This window comes from Stenella coeruleoalba (assembly GCF_951394435.1).
Source record: "Stenella coeruleoalba genome assembly, chromosome: 9".
In the NCBI taxonomy this organism is placed as follows: domain Eukaryota; kingdom Metazoa; phylum Chordata; class Mammalia; order Artiodactyla; family Delphinidae; genus Stenella; species Stenella coeruleoalba.
Window position 1 is genome coordinate 97,306,691 of NC_137155.1, and position 16,797 is coordinate 97,323,487.

The 16,797-nt window shown below is 41.9% G+C and overlaps 1 protein-coding gene across 13 annotated transcripts in view; it reads left to right on the forward strand.

Annotated features, from left to right (window-relative positions):
* CNTNAP2 (contactin associated protein 2) overlaps window positions 1-16,797 on the forward strand; it is a 977,311-nt gene that overhangs the window by 527,838 nt on the left and 432,676 nt on the right. For all 13 annotated transcript variants that reach the window (XR_013829659.1, XR_013829660.1, XR_013829661.1 and 10 more), the window contains one exon: window positions 3,725-3,881. Coding sequence is in view for 5 of the 13 variants with exons in the window: in XM_079931145.1 (XP_079787271.1) it covers window positions 3,725-3,881 (157 nt within the window). In the remaining 8 variants the exon portion in view is untranslated. The remainder of the gene's footprint in view (window positions 1-3,724; window positions 3,882-16,797) is intronic.

Genomic DNA, 16,797 nt, shown 5'->3' on the forward strand with positions numbered 1-16,797 from the left:
AACATAACATTGATTTTGCCTCACCCTAACTGGGAACGTTAGTTATATAAGACTAGGAGTGACTTGAGAAAAAGGTGGGGATGGGGGAAGAATTGGGAAATGGAGCTACCCTCACCTGGTCAGTAGTGTGTCTCCTTCTTGCACTGAATACAAGAAACATCGCTGCAGATCACCTTCTTAGATCCCATCCTGATGTCTAACAGGAGTCCTTCCCTCTAGGAACTGAGGTCTGCCATGTGAGGTTAGTTCAGAGCCTGGGCCCCATGCAGAGCTTAGGGCTTCTACTGGAACACCCATGGCCCAAACAACTTGACAATGAGTCTTCCTCTCCTGGACTTCCTGGTACTCCTGTAGGCGTGGTTGGGAATCAGCTGGCTCTTCCTCCACTGCAGCGCATTTCTCAGTCTCCTGCTGAGGGAGCTGCTGCTGATGACCTTGCTCCCTTGACTGACATCGTCCTGATTTTTATCAAGAATACTGAGCCATACAGCTTCTCTGGTTCATGCAATGTATCATCACTCTCTATGACAAAAATATAACAGTGTTAGGTTGTTTCTACTGGCCGCTGGAAGAGAGAATCGGAAATTGAGCTGAGGTTCTGAGATACATACTCTTTCGTGGGCTTTTTGACGTACGGGCAGAACAAGGGCATTTCCTGCCAGGCAGCCCATTGACTCCTGTTCTGCGGGTGTCTGGTTGTTTCTTACCCTCCACCGGCTGTGTTAGTATCCCCTAATTTCCGAAAACAGTGATAGTAACTGAAATTTCTTTTGAGAGAAAGAATTTAGCATTAGGTCAGCTTGAAAAGATGCAGTGTGGTGAATAGATGTGATAACCAGTCTTGGTCATTTTCTGGAAGGCCCCAGGGGCCTTTGCAAGGTAAGCACGGCGCCATCCACCTTTGTCCTCTTCCTGTAACGTGGCCAGAGATGGAATCCACAGAGACCTAGTGCAGCTTACTAACCAAATGACCTGGTTCAGATTTTATAGTTTCCGTAAATGGAATATTTTAAGCCTTTTTTTTTTTTTTAACTCTTGACTGCATCAAAAGGAAACAAGAATTTATTATTGGTCATGGTTCCAACATTGGAAAAAGCATCAGAAGTTGGATGTGTTACTCTTTACCCTGATGGAAAGAGAAGCGAGAAGCAAATTAGCTTGAATGTAGAAAGCAAACAGCCCCCTATCTGCTGGGACAGGCCCCAGAGACGCGGGAGACAAGGTTTCAGAATGGACCCTTATCTCAGCGAGCTGGCATCTTCCTCCTTTCAGAGCAGGGTGCTGACGTCTCCCTCTGTACCGCTTGCCAGGTCAGCTCTAATGTATTTCTTAACATTCAGGTGCCATAAATCATCTTGTGAAGGGAAAAATAGTGACTTTTCCAAATTAAGTCAACACAACTGGAAAATCTGGAAATTTGTATGAATTACAATACCTGAATAACTCCTTTCTAAGTTCAGAGCATTTGCTCATTTATTATGTCAAGCCTGAACTCACAGTACAGTTGCCTACCTTTAAATTGCCTGTCTCTACATAAAACAAAAACAAAAGCTATTGGCATATGTGAGAAGGCACAGCGGCAGTTTTTACACAATTCCAGTATGGCCCTCACTTACTTTATTGTGTTATTTGCTTAGATGTTGTGACTGTTCACACAATAGCTCACTGAGTGCAAGACTCTTTCCTCCTTTTATTGCTAAGCACAAGCACATGCACAGATACTGGGACAAGTGTACACCTAACATCCTGAAAGGGCTGGTGAGTTATTTGAATGGAATTTTAGTCACGTGCCTGGAGACTTTAATTGTGAAGTGCAGGTTTACTGGCCGCACAGCCTCCATGAGATTCCATTCATTCCCCAGCTTCCTGCATGGGAAGCTGTTCTTGGGGCCTGAAACTCCTCTCAACAAAGACCGTCTAGCTGTCAAATTAAAAGTCCAGACCTTCATCTTCATGGACTTTGCTATGAAATCTGACAATGCCGACCACAATGCTTTTCTGGAAATCCTTTGCTTGTTTCTCCTCCACCCTCTCTGTCCATTTTCTTTCTTGACCTCCACAATGGCCAGCTCCCTCTCTTTCTGTTCTCTAAATGCAGTTGGAATCCACAAGATTCCAGTGATGTCTCTCCTGCTACCAATCATTTACCTGATGGTTCCTAAAATGGGACTTTCAGCCCAGAGAATGCTCCTGAGATCCAGACTTCGATAGCCATTTGCCCACCTCGTGTACCAGGTTCACCATCCTTTCTTTGACATTCCCTAAATTTCTCATCTTCCTCCCTGTGATCTATCTTGCTGAAGCACATCACCATCCTCTTAGTCACCTGAGCCAGAAACCCAGGATTAATCTCCACACCATCTTCCCACCTAAATCCCAACATTCCCAAGCTGGTTATACCTCCTAACTCTCTTTCCACTTTCTCTTCGTCTCCATTTCCACTACTCTCTTATTATTTCTCTTTTGTATTAACATAGGAGCATCACATCTGGCCTCCATGACTCCATCCCCCTGAAATCTGTCTTTCATCTCACTGTAGTTCCTTTAAAACACAAATTTGATCTTGAAAATCTCCTGCTTAAAATACTTGAATGGTTTCCCATTAGTTTCAGAATGAAGTTCAACCTTCTTAAATAGGAAGAAGTAAACGCAGAAAAGCAAGAATAAACCAAGGCAAAATAACTTCTTATTTGGACAAAGTTTGTTGTGCTATGACCCTTACCCACTCTCTATTGTGACCTACTCCTGCTACCCTCTCAAACTTATCTCTTCAGCCCTATTGTACCATCGATGGGTACACTCCTACTTGAGTGTTCCATATAGAACTTTACCATCTGCTTCCTTTACGTAGGAGTCCTTATCTCTCTTACCTCCTTATTCACCTGGGTAACTTAACCTTCAAGACATAGCTCAAATATGTTACCTCTTCTAGGAAACCCTCCTTCCGGACCTCCTTTCCCTCACCCACTCTCCTGTGTGTTCATAATAATAATTGAACTGAACTCTCAATCTGTATCTTTTCTCTCCATTATTCTGCTGAGTTTCTTGTAATGTTTGACACATAATGGAAACACAGTGGATGTTTGATGATTAGATGAGTGAATGAATGAATGGGTGAATATTAGGCCAAATAATAAAGCAAAGTAATGTTGTATAAAGAGCATTGTGCAATGTCTTGTGAGATACAGTGTCAAACTTCTGGTTTGGGAGCCAATCTGCTGTGTAATTGAAAGGATTGTGTAACCTTTCTGGACCTCAGTTGCTTACCTGTAAAATAAGGAGAGATCATACCAAGGCATAGTCCATGTTTAGCTCTAATATTCTGTCATCTCCATGACTGTCATTTCACAGAAAAAACACAACTAGCCATGAACTGAGTTGTATATTAAAGAATTGGTGCATGGCCTACGCACCTTCATTGTGGATGTGCCCCATCTGGGCAGCCAGTTTACAGAACAGGCTCCTAAATTCCTGCAGCTTGCACGTAAACGTGTCTTTCAAAGGAAGAGGTGCATACCCCGGTGGGAAAACTCGAGCTTACCAATCCCTCTGATACTTTTTTATTAAATATTCCTGTTATTGAATTTCATTGACTTCTAAGAGGGTTGAATGATGTTCAGTCTATCAGAGAGAGATGCTGCTCCTGGGTTGGGGGGATGTAAGTGTGACATGATAGCGACTGGGTCCTGGTCCTACTTCAGTGTGCCTTTCCCCTTTCTTGTAGATGGAAGCCCTTACACCTGGTGGGTGGGCAAAGCCAACGAGAAGCACTACTACTGGGGCGGCTCCGGGCCCGGAATTCAGAAATGCGCCTGCGGCATCGAGCGCAACTGCACGGACCCCAAATACTACTGCAACTGTGACGCGGATTACAAGCAGTGGTGAGTGCGGGGGGCTAGCGTGCGAGCTCGCCCTCCTGGCATGCCTGTAGGTCACGCTAATTAGATGGAAGAGAAAGTGTGAAAAGTGCTGAAGTAATAAGATAATAGGTTAGAAAGGTTTAGAGCTAACCCAGTTGGCAAATGTCAGGGACGTTCTGAAAAATATAAGAGCGGAAAGAGGTCAGTGCTACAAGGGTAGGCATTTAGAATAGAAGAACACATAATTGATGTGTTCATATTTTATTCAGAGAGGGAAATAATGAGCCATGTAGTAGACAGTGATTTGCATTATAAAATGTGCTTTGTGACAATAGAGGGGGTGGCCGCGGGCAGGGAGCCCGTGTGCAGGCGTGTGAGAGCGTTCTCTGCAAACAGCCTCCTATGGTGAGTGCTTCCACCTCCTGCAATGTTTGCTTTGAGTAGCTGGATGAGAAAAAAAAAAAAAAAAAAAATGAAGGGGGAATAAGAAAGGGAAAAAATTGTGCTTTGCTCTCGGTTTCAGCAACAGTGCTTACCGGTCTACTTTTCTGTTATGCCTTGAACTGTTTATAACTCTGATACAAATCAGTTCAAGGAAGATCTATTTTGGGTTTCTTTCATCCCTCTGCTGGCTTTTGTCCTGCTTCACGGTGAATGCCTGGTTGTGTCAGTAATAGATAAAGATAAATCAGCTGTCATTGCATAAGAAAAAGGCCCCAGAAGTTGGAGAGGAAGAATATAAACTTGAGTGCGGTTCTTCCCAGACGCACACATCCTGCACCTGCTTCTGGTTTTCTGACACGTGGAGAGGCCGGCTATGCTACATTCCCGCCTCTGGGCGGCAGCAGAGAGCAAAGTCCTGCATTTCCTCACGTGACCAACCACAATTTACTCTTGTCGCCTCTGTTTTATACCATTTGGGATAATTTACAAGACAAGGTCATCCTACCAGTTTACTGAAAACTAATTCTGAGTGTAAAGTTATATGATTGTCAGGTTGGATGCTTAATTTCCAAAAGCCATTTTTCTTTTAGTAAATGAAATGAATTACCAAGGCTGAACGTTTCAGTGGCCTAGAATTTGTGTGTGTGTGTGTATAAATAGTTATCATTATTCTTTAATTATGTTTTATCGTAAAGAGGAAATCATGATCTCACTTTTTAATTTTGTTGAAAGGTGTATCTACACGCACGCACACACACACATTCATACCCAGTATACAAACTAAAAGTCAGGAGAATGAAATCAGAAGGACGTGGGCTTTGAAGATAACTGTTCACTCAGTCAGTCAGTCGGTCCTTCATTCTGTCAGTCATTTACTCAGCAAATACCGATGGAGCTCTAATGTGCCAGGGGGTCTTGTAGGTACTGCGAATAAAACAGAGAATGGCAATAACAAGAACCCCTGCCCTGACTTATGTTCCTGTCACTTCTTACTAGTTGTGGGTCCTTAAGCAAGTTCCGTGGGCTCTCTCAGATTCATTTCTCTGTTCAGCTTTGACTCACACCCCCTTCGGGAAGCAGACTTTGAGTGCAGCCTCTCTGACCAGAAATGAGAGCACTGTCCCAGATGGTTCATTGTCCAGGGAACCCAGACTGTTCAATTCTTTTTGTACTACCACAGAAGAGAGTTGACATATTCAGAAGGAAAAGGGAAATCTTGTGTGTGCATCCAAGTGAAATTCATTTTTGTCAGGCATCATTCCAAGTGCTAGGGATACAGTGACAAATAGAACATGCTCTTTGTCCTCAAGTTACTCAAAAACTAGTTAGGAAGAAAACACACACACAAATAGACGCCATAAAACAATCAGTGCTCTGGAGAAGACACTGCAGGACACAACAAAGCCAGTGCAAGAAAATTTAAAGTCCAACCGAGGGAGAGCTGGGAGGAGTTAGGAAAATCCTTACAAGACAGGGATGCTTGAGAGAGAAGTAGGAGTTTGTCAGGCACACTCTTCCTTGCATGATTGACTTGGAGGAGAAGCATGAGTAAGGACAGTCGGTTTGGGGAACTGTCAGTGCAGTAGATCTGGAATGTGATGTGGAGAAGAAGGGAGAAAGCACAGTAAGGCTGAGCACCTGGGCAGGATAACGTTAGAGCTGCCATTCTTTGCAGGGAGTGGTAGGAGTTTGCATTTATTGGCAGCGAGCCCCGTGGAGGAAACCTTGATAGGGATGGCGGCGGGAGGGGAGGAAAACAGTCAGCAAAGGATGTCAACATAGTCCTTGAAAGGCATCGCTGGTGGTCCAGTGAGTAAGACTTCACACTCCCAGTGCAGGGGCCTGGGTTCAATCTCTGGTCAGGGAACTAGATCCCGCATGCATGCCACAACTAAGAGTTCACATGGCACAACTAAGAAGTCTGCATGCTGCAACTAAGAAGTCTTCATGCCACAACTAAAAGATCCCACATGCTGCAACAAAGATCCCATGTGCCACCCGACGCAGCCATAAATATATATATATATATATACACACACACACATATATATATATAAAAAGAAAGGCATCAAGGGCAAGACCGTGGAAAAAGGGGAATATATGTAAGATATTTGGGAAGTGGTACCTACAGCACTTGATAGTTATGACTATGTGAGAAGAAAGAGAGGAATCTGGGCAGGCTCCCCACTGGGCACCTAGAAATGGTTAAATTCCTTAGCAGGCTAGGAAATAGCAATCTGAGGGGGTAGGTGATGAGTTCAGCTTTGAAAATATTACATTTGAGGCTCCAGCATAACACCATGTCTAAACCCAGAGGGGCACCATTAACGGGATTGCTGATTAAACATACAGGCTTCAGAGCAGTGTATTTCCAAGAACACACGTGAATTCACATCACAGATGGGAAGACAGTGTAGACAGGTCTGTTCGGCCTCACTCCCAGACGCACCCATCTCGCAAGCTCTTGACAGGATTATAGCTTTTCACAGTTCCCTGGGGACTTGGACAGTGCTGCTGTCTTGTTCCCTTCCAGCCGAGTAGCAGCCGAGACGTCCTCACCCCTTCGCTTCTGTGAAGTCTGTGTAATGTCTCATGATAGGGGCACTATATTTTGAGCAAGCTGAAAAGTATAATAAATATGTTTACAATAAATAGCTATTAAAATGATCTTCCCTGTTTGGCACAAGAAAAGAAGTTTTTGGTGATGTCTTACGGGGCTTTGAATTCACCAGCACCTGGCAAAGACCTGTTCGGTGGATGCTTTCAATATTTTAGAATGATTGTTTCATTTCTGGAGGTGTGTTCCAAAGTTCCCAGGAGCAGTAGAGAGAGACCTGGACTTGGAGACAGAAGACTTTACGTCCAGGCCAAGATTTGCCACTTTGGGGGCAGGTTTCTAACCAGTCTGAGACTTAGATTTGTCGTCTGTATGATAAAAATAAATCTGGGCCGGTAGATTTTTGTGAGAGTTTAATAGAATGTGGAATAGGAAAATATTCTGTGAATTGTACAGTGCGGATACATACCTATTTGCAATTCTTAATTATGTAATTCTCATTGCAATTCTTAATGGCTCCAAATGAATCTTAAGAAATGAAAGCAGACTGTGGAAAGAGGTGCCTTTGCGTTCTCGACCTGCTGGGCCACAGGGCTCAAGTCGAATTCTAGAATACCACGTGGCAGTGATACAGAGCAGCCTTTATCAGAGAAACTTACAAATCAGAGACCATCAAGAGGAGAGACGGTCCAGGTCCACCAACCCTATCAACCCTCACAGAGAGATGCTGGGCCCAGGCTCTTGTGCTGAGCAGTGTTCCAAAGAACCCCTGGCTTCTCTCTCTTCTCATAGGGCAAGAATGAGAGCAATTTTGTCAGTGGAGGAATCAGATTCTGAGGGCACCAGGCCAGCTGGGCATAGGGCCAGCTCTTTACTGCATTGTCTGGTAGTCCCGCAGGAGCAGGAAGGAAGCCAGGGCCCCTGCAGGAAGCTGACTTGAGTGCAGCCTCCCTGACGGAGAGAACTGGGGAGCACTTCCAGCAGGTTCATTGTCCAGGCTACCCGAAGGGTGTGCTCCATGGTCACTGGTCTCCAGTTCTTTTCGTCCTACCACAGAGGACAGCTGAGACACCCAGAAAAAGGAAATTCTAGTGCATACACCCAAGTGAAATTTGCATATGTGAAACCACATTTGTTGTGTTGTAAAAGTAAAAATAGAGGTTCTACTGAATCTCATGCTTCCAGACTCCAGCTAAGAAAGTTACTTCTTCCAATCATCTTACCTCAATCACAGAGAATCATTTGGTTAAACTGGGCTGAGACGAATGGGTGCGAAGTTTCCTCCTACGCCATTTCCTCTTTATGTGACCTAAGCTGGGCATTTCGCCTCTCTAAGATTTCATACCAGCAAAATGTAGATAGTGCTTCCCAATTCATGTAAAGGTCTGGTAAAGCGCTGTCATAAATGAGTGTTTAAAATTGCAGTAGGGTATATTATTTTTATTACTTGAATGTTGAATGGAAGCGCAGCTAAAATCTTAAAAATTTTATTTTCTTTATTTTATTGAAGTATAGTTGATTTACAATGTTGTGTTAATTTCTTCCATACAGCAAAGTGACTCAGTTATACATATACATATATATATACACCTATTCTTTTTCATATGCTTTTCCATTGTTTTGTCACAGGATATTGAATATAGTTTCCTGTGCTATACAGTAGGACCTTGTTGTTTATCCATCCTGTATATAATAGTTTGCCTCTGCTAACCCTGAACTCCCAGTGCATCCCTCCCCCACCCCACCTCCCCCTTGGCAACCACAAGTCTGTTCTCTATGTCTGTGAGTCTGTTTGTTTCTTAGACATGTTGATTTGTGTCGTACTTTAGATTCCACACATGAATGATATCATATGGTATTTGTCTTTCTCTTTCTGACTGACTTAGTATGATAGTCTCCAGGTCCATCCATGTTGCTGCAAATGGCATTATTTCATTCTTTTTATGGCTGAGTAATATTCCATTGTATATATGTACCACATTTTCTTTATCCATTCATCTATCTATGGACATTTAGTTTATTTCCATGTCTTAGCTATTGTAAATAGTGCTGCTGTGAACAAAGGGGTGCATGTATCTTTTCAAATTATAGTTTTGTCTGGGTATTTGCCCAGGAGTGGGATTGCTGGAATCATTAAAAATTTCTTAAAGTTCAGATACATAAATTGGGGCCCAGGAAATTTTTAATTACTTTCTAAACTTACATTGGAAATGAGAAGTGGAGATAAGACTAAGACCCAGATCTCCAAACTTCTAGTCCAGTGTTTTTCTACAATATCATGATCTAGGGAGACTACTCTTGTTTTTATCTTTTTAATGATTTATGAATTTAATGTTTTCACTAGTTATATGTAAGTTTTAAATTTAAAGCTTAAACAATAGACAACGTATTATATGTTCTTTCTTTAAAGAACTCTAAAACTTAGATTAAGCATTTTTTCATATTCACTAGAGTAAAATACACAGAAATGGAGCTGAGATAAATTAGATTGTAGCTCCAAGTGTGGTTGTGTCTCACAGCAAAGTGGCAATGGGCCGTGAGAAGTATAAGCACCTCAATAATTGCCCGATTTTCTATGCCATGAGAAATTCTGCACAGTTATTTCTGAGATTGAATGTAATTTAACATTTATGATTTACTATTCACAGCAGTAGTAAATATTCCCACCTACAGTGCCAGAATCCTACTTAAGTGAGCCTTGGTCTCAGCTAAGTGCCCACCGCTGGGTAATTCCTGGTCTCTGACAGCCCGACTCAATGAGCTAAATCACATCTGAAATTAGCAATTCCAAAATGGAATTACCAGTGAAGGTGTGCCGTTCATTGCTTCAGTACCTTCTTGCGTGTAGCTGTAGAAATTCTGGGTAGTTGTGTCCTGGCCCAGATGGGCACGTACATGGGAGGAAATAAGTGAGGTGAAAATCCATTAGCATAGTCTTTGTGTTATAATTAGTAATCAGTTCCCACCTCAATAGTAGAAAGGCACGTACTAACCTGTAGTGCCCTATTCCATAGACCAGGAATTGGCGTGTCTGTGGAGCTTTTCTTCCTGGGCCAGAAATAATCCATGACAATGTTTACAGGCAGCAGAACCTCTTCACTGCTTCAAACCCAGAATCTTAACTTTTGGTTGGCTCAGATTACTGTCCAACTACTAACAGCAAAATATTTGGAATATTTTTAAAAGTAATCATCCTATATTTTTTCATTATTTTAATTTCATCTAATCAGTAACATTTTTCTGTGAAACATGTTCAGTTTTACTCAAAGTGAAATATTTATATGTGCATTCTCACCCATCATGTTGTTCAAATAATAATAATAGTGAACATTTTGAGTGTTAATTATGTGCCAAATATTGTTCAGGAGCTTAAATGTATCGTGTCATTTAAACATCACATTGACCCAATAATGAAGGTGCTGTTTCTCCTCATTTTGCAGATGAGGAAATGAAGCCCCAGAGAGGTTAAGTTACTTCCCCAAGGTCACACAGCTAACAAGTCATAGAGCTGAGATTCAAGCCCAAGACAGGCAAACTCCAGATTCAAGCTCAAATATTACTCTGTAAAAGTTTCAACACATGTACTATATGATTTCATTTTTTCCAATTTTTAAAATTGTTATAAAATACACATAAAAAATTTACTGTCTTACCAGTTTTTAAGTATATGTAGTTCCGTGGTATTAAGTATTCATTTTGTTGTGCAACCATCACCACAGTCCCTCTCTGGAACTCTTTTCACCTTGCAGAACTGAAGCGCTCTACTCGTTAAACAACCTCTCCCTCCCCCAAGTGCCTGGTAACTACCATTCTACTTTCTGTCTCTCTGAATTTGACTGCTCTGGCGCCTCATATAAATGGAGTCATACAGTCTTTTTGTGGTTGGCTTATTTCACGTAGCATAATGTCCTCAAAGTGTTCCTGTGTTGTAGCACGTGTCAGAGTCTCCTTCCTCTTTAAGGCTGCATAATATTTCATGGTGTGTGGGCACCACATTTTATCCATTCATCTGTCAGTAGACACTTGGGTTGCTTCCACCTCTCAGCAATTAGGAATAATGCTGCTATGAACATGAGTGTAGGATTTCAATTTTATTACCTACTTTTACTCACCTCTGTGGTATTCCTTACTTGGTTTTTCGGTTCACATTATTTTCTAAATGTAACCTGGTTTTGAATCCTAGTTCTGTTCCTTGCTAGCTCAGCGACATTGAACAAGTTACAAAAGTGCTCTGTGACTATTTCCTTAGAAAAAAAATTGAAACAGTAATAATACCTACCTTGTGTGATAAATGTGAAGTTTAAATGAGAGGACACTCCTAAGTGAGAATGCACATCTGTATTTCACTAGCAAATGCTCCCCTAACATTTATTGTAATTGTTTTGACTACATCCAGTAAATACACTCTGAGTTAGGTCGTGATTGTCGCGAGGTACAGCCCATTGGTGTTCACCAAAAACTTCTCCCTGCCTTCCGCTCTGGCCATCTTGCCTGAGTGCCCTGGTGCCGCCTCGTGAGATTCTTGTGCTGCTGGTGACGGCTGTCTCAGTCTGTGACTATCACTAATGCTATTACAGGAGACAGATGTGGAAACCCCACTGTGTCTTTCAGCGAGACCTTACTGAGGGGCTGGGACTTAGAGAAATGTGACGCCGAGAGAAATGTACCGCTTCTGCCTGAAGTGACCGCTGCCAGAGACCACAGGCAGCACTCTAATCCCTGAGGCCCTGCCTGGCTCCCGGCGATCCTTCCCCTGGATCTCCACTCCACCCTGCTCTCACTAATGATCTTCCTGGGCAGCCCTGAGCATTAGGAGCTAGGCTGGAGCCTCCTTGAGAACCCACAGGAGGAGGGAAGTCCTTCCTCCCCACCCCAAGCCCTACCTCAGTTCCTAGAGGAGGAACATTTGTTTCTCAGGCTGATCGATGGTACAAACATTAATTCCCTTTCAGGAGAAAATTCGCAGCTTCAAACAGTTTACAACAAAAAGCTGAGTCTATCACTGGCCTGGAACAGGCCATCATGGTGGGTATATTTTCCCAAATCTACATTTCAGTCCTAGGTGATACCACCTCTGGGACAGTAGTCTGACCCACAATGTGCAATGACAGCATCAGTCCAGTTTCATTTCATGATCTCTTCATGAAGGAAGAGAAGTCAAGGAAGCCACCTTGAAGGGAAATTTGGGAATTGCTGTCAAATTCATGTATCAGTTCTTTGAGCTTTTCACTATCTGGCATTTACATTCTTGTATGAATACGAACAAATGTAAATACTGATATTTTATTTTCCACTTTTTTGTAGCAGCCCAAACAAAACAAACCCTAATAGAAATGTCTATTAACAGAGTTTTAGAGAATTACACTGTATTTAGGTTGTTAAAGGAAGGCGATAGATACACAGACACTTGCATAGAAAGATGCCCAGATGAAAGGGCAAAAAACAAGTTGAAGAACACCATGTATGAGATGAGTCTGTGTTTTAAAAAATGCATAGAGATCCATAACCCTTATACATACATAGACAGTTTCTGGAAACTATACAATAAAAACTGTTGTCGACTAAGGTTGTGGGGACTTATAGAAGACTTGTCTTTAGCCATACTACATCTTAAATTTACTCTTTGATTTTTTTTGCCATGATCGTATTTAACCTGTTCAATTAAAATGTTTTAAAGTAGTTTAAAAAACTAAAATTAAAAAGTAGGGACCCTACAGGCACCCTGTTTCATAATGAAACAATAGTAAATTGTTTTCTTTTTAAAAAACAGATAGAAGAATAATTTTCAACAAGAAAATGGCATCCCTGCTCTTGATTCCACCAGCCCCAATACTCGAATGAGTGTCTAGCCAAATTGGAAGATTCCCCTTTTCTATTTAGCACAGTGAAAGCAAGACCATCCATGCCATTAGCCTTACCGCAAAGTACGTTTTTTCTCATTGATCTGAATTCTGTGAAACAGCTATTTGTGCTTTTAATCTCTGGAATCCTGCTTTTGATAATAATTACTTACATCCCGATACTCAGTAGCCTTCTTTATGGATATTGTAGGAATGTGATTTTATGAGGAGCACTGATATCACTTATGAGTAACACTCTTCTGGTTGCTAAACAGACCAAAACAGTAGTTGATATTCAAATAAATGTGTATACGCATATAAAATAAACTATTCAAATGGGTAGCTATCGATATATTTCCTTTTTAGATACATAAATGGAGATGCCCTTTTGATGTAATGAAGGCCATCTTCATTAAGTTAAACTTTGTTAAAAAAAATTTTTTTAGAAGAAGAAAGAAAAAGCAAACTTTATTTTAATGCTGTTTAGCCCCAAAGCATGTGTTTCAGTATCAGAGCATTGCCAGAATGAATTTAAGAAAGGTTCTACACCCTGGGTATTTTATTCCTTATACTTACTCTTCTGAAGTTCACGGGCCAGATTTCCTCTACCGTAAAGTTGCATCTAAACAGGATATTCCTCAAAGATCTAGCAGGTAAACTTATTTAGAAGCCTAACTACTTTTCAGTATGTGGGTCAGGGCTAAGAGCCCAAGGCAAGGGATTCTGCTCTTTCATTTGGAATCCACCTTGGGATGTGAAATAGGAGATATCTGCCCGGCTCATCCAGCACGTGCTGGATGGCTCAAGACACAAAGCAGCCTGTGACTTAAAAGACCCACTGGCAACGGGGACAGGGAAATGTCTCTCTTAGTTTGCAGAAAAAGCATAAAGATGATCTATTATGTTCTGTCTCAGGGACACTTTGGTGCCAACTTGCTTGGCATAGCATAGTATTCTCCTGTCGCCTCGTGGATTGTATCATGACAGATAGGTAATTGGGCTCCAGAGACGATGTCAGCAAAGTGTCAATATGGTTTGACCAGTGCCCCTAAATAATATTGATGACAGGAAAGGGAGAGAGATTAATCAGGTGTGAACCTGTCAAATGTTCAGAGCGTGCGGTGGATTCCCGAAATAGGCACAACTAACAAAAGAATGCTAAATGGACTTGAACAGAATAGCTTATTTAGTGATCTTGAGAAAAGCAGGGCTAAGATCCAAGAGAGATTTATAAGAAAGTTCATTTTCCATCAGCATGCCTCTCTCCAAAATGCTTTAAAAAGAGGGAGCTCTATTATTATATTTTCTGGGGAAAAAATTGCATTCTTCCTAAAAATCAGTCATGAGAAAAAGGTCAAATTAAAAGGCGTGTCACTAAGCTGAAAGCAAAGTGCCGACGAAGCTATTGTGAGGCATATTATCAGTGTGGGTCATGGGGAATCCACACATGCTGAAGCCTATTTGTTTCTTTGCTCTGTATCCCACTGAAAGATCAAATCCATTACACCCGAAAGTCATCATCACACTTTTCCTTATCATGCCAACCATCTCTCCTGGGTCTTTCACAGATACCTGACCCTCTGTTACTACAGCGTTTCTCTTTGTTCTAAATCTAAGTTCGGAGCAGTATCGCAACAACCTTCCAAAATAACTTCCAACCTTGACTCTCCTCCCCCCATCCTACAACTTCATAACTGTCATTATCACTGTGTGGCTTCACATAAATTAGAATCACCCAGGAACCATTAAAAATGCTGATCGTCAGGCCCTGCCTCAGAATAATTAAATCAGTATCTTTGGGGATCAGGTCTGGTTACCCTGGATTTTCTGCAAACTCTTGGGGTTTCAAGTGTGTCACCAGGGTTGAGAACCACTGATTTCGGGTTAGGTTGAGCTGTACTAAATAAAGAAGGAAGGAGGGAGGGAGGGAGGGAGGGAGGGAGGATTGAAGGGTGGCTTAAACAAGATGAAAGCCTATTTCAATTTCCTTTTTGTGTGAGAGAAGCCCATGCCCCTCCCAACAATCGTCTCTGGCGTTCTTAGGGTTTGACCACATCCTCAGGATCCAGTAAGGCTTCTAGAGCTGCAGCCATCACAGTCACATTGCAGGTGGAAGGTAGAGAAGGGGAAAAAGAGCGTGACTTCTCTCTCTGAAAATGCCTTTCCATACATACTTTTATGTACATATCGTTAGCTGCATGACCACACTTAGCTTTATGACCACACCTAGCTGCAAAAATGGCTGAGTTATGTAGCCTTTAACTGGGCATGAATGTGCCTCCCTAAAAATGAGGGTTCTGTTACCAAAGAAGAAGGGGGAAATGAGCATTAGGAGGCAACTAACAGTTTCTGTTCCAACTGTTAATTCTTCAAAAGAGCCCTGCTAATATCCTGTTCACACACCTTCAAGGGCTCCCCATTAGCTTCATGGTTAAATCCACACTCCTTCAGTTACTATTTAGAGTTCCGAAGTCTCTCCTCCTTTTACCTTCTCAGCTTTTCCTCACTCTACATCATGGACATTCTGAAAATATGTTTACTTTATCATTTCTGGCCCTTCTGTCTGCACCTGAACTATCCCATCACACTCCTGCCAGTTAAACGTCATTCTGCAGTGAAGACCAGCTCGAGGAAGTCTCCCTCACTTGGCCCACACCCCCAATGTCTAGCAACAGCTCCTGAATTAAAAACTTGCTTCCCCACATTCCCAAAGCAAATTACATTTATTATAAAGTTATATTGTACCTTAACTGTAATTCTTTGCCTCTATATCTGTCTTCTCTCTCAAACGGTAAGATTCATGATGCCAAACACCATGCCTCATTTGTGTTTATAAAACCTTCATACCTACCACTTAGCAGCTACTCAGTAACTATTTGCAATTTGAATTAAATTTGTAGCCCTTTAGAGCAGCGGTCCCCAACTTTTTTGGCACCAGGGGCCGGTTTTGTGGAAGATAATTTTTCCATGGACGAGGGTGGGGGGACAGTTCAGGCAGTAATGCAAGCAATGGGGAGCGGCAGATGAAGCTTTGCTCGCTCGCCTGCCACACACCTGCTGCTGTGTGGCCCGGTTCCTAACAGGCTGCAGACTGGTACCAGTACATGCCTTGCGGGTTGGGGACCCCTGCTTTAGAGATTTAGGGGGTTTCTTTAGTGCTTGAAAACTATCTTTTTGTCATGAGCCATAAACACACACAGAGACACACACCAGTACTTTTGTCCTTGTAGATATTTTTTACTATGCACAGCAAAAATTGGCAAGTTATTTTGTACTAAATGGTAAGGTGATTCGGCCAAGAGAGTTTTGAAAATGCTAATCATATGTGTCTACTAATATGTTTATCTATACCTGCAAACACATGTACACACATATATATGTTAAGTGTACATACTACCTTACTATATGTGATGTATGGTACTGCATTAATTTTTTGGGAAGCATGCTAATTGTGTTAGGCTAGTTCAATGTCTGACATTAACACAAAATAAGTTACTCTATATACAGGGAGATAAATGATCAAGATGGAAATAGAGAATGTTTGCAAAATTTGAGAAAATGAGCATGGATGATAATACTTTGCCTCCTATATCTTTGTCAGCACCGAGAAGGGTGTACCTTTACCGTAGACTAGTGAGGTAGGCAGGATAATGGTCCTCAAAGATGTTCACATCCTAATCCCTAGATCCTGTGAAAATGTTACCCTATGTGGCAGAAGGGACTTTGCAGAATGTGATTAATGGTAGAAGCCTGAGATGGGAGATTATCCTGGATTATCAAGGTGAGCCCAATCTAATCACGAGTCTTTAAAAATAGAGAAACTGTCGATAGCCTCATCCATCAGAGGGCAGACAGCAGAAGCAAGAAGAACTACAGTCCTGCAGCCTACGGAACAAAAACCACAATCACAGAAAGATAGACAAAATGTAAAGATAGACAAAAAGGCAGAAGACTATGTCCCAGATGAAGGAACAAGATAAAACCCTAGAAAAACAACTAAATGAAGTGGAGATAGGCAACCTTTCAGAAAAAGAATTCAGAATAATGCTAGTGAAGATGATCCAGGGCCTCGGAAAAAGAATGGAGGCAAAGATCG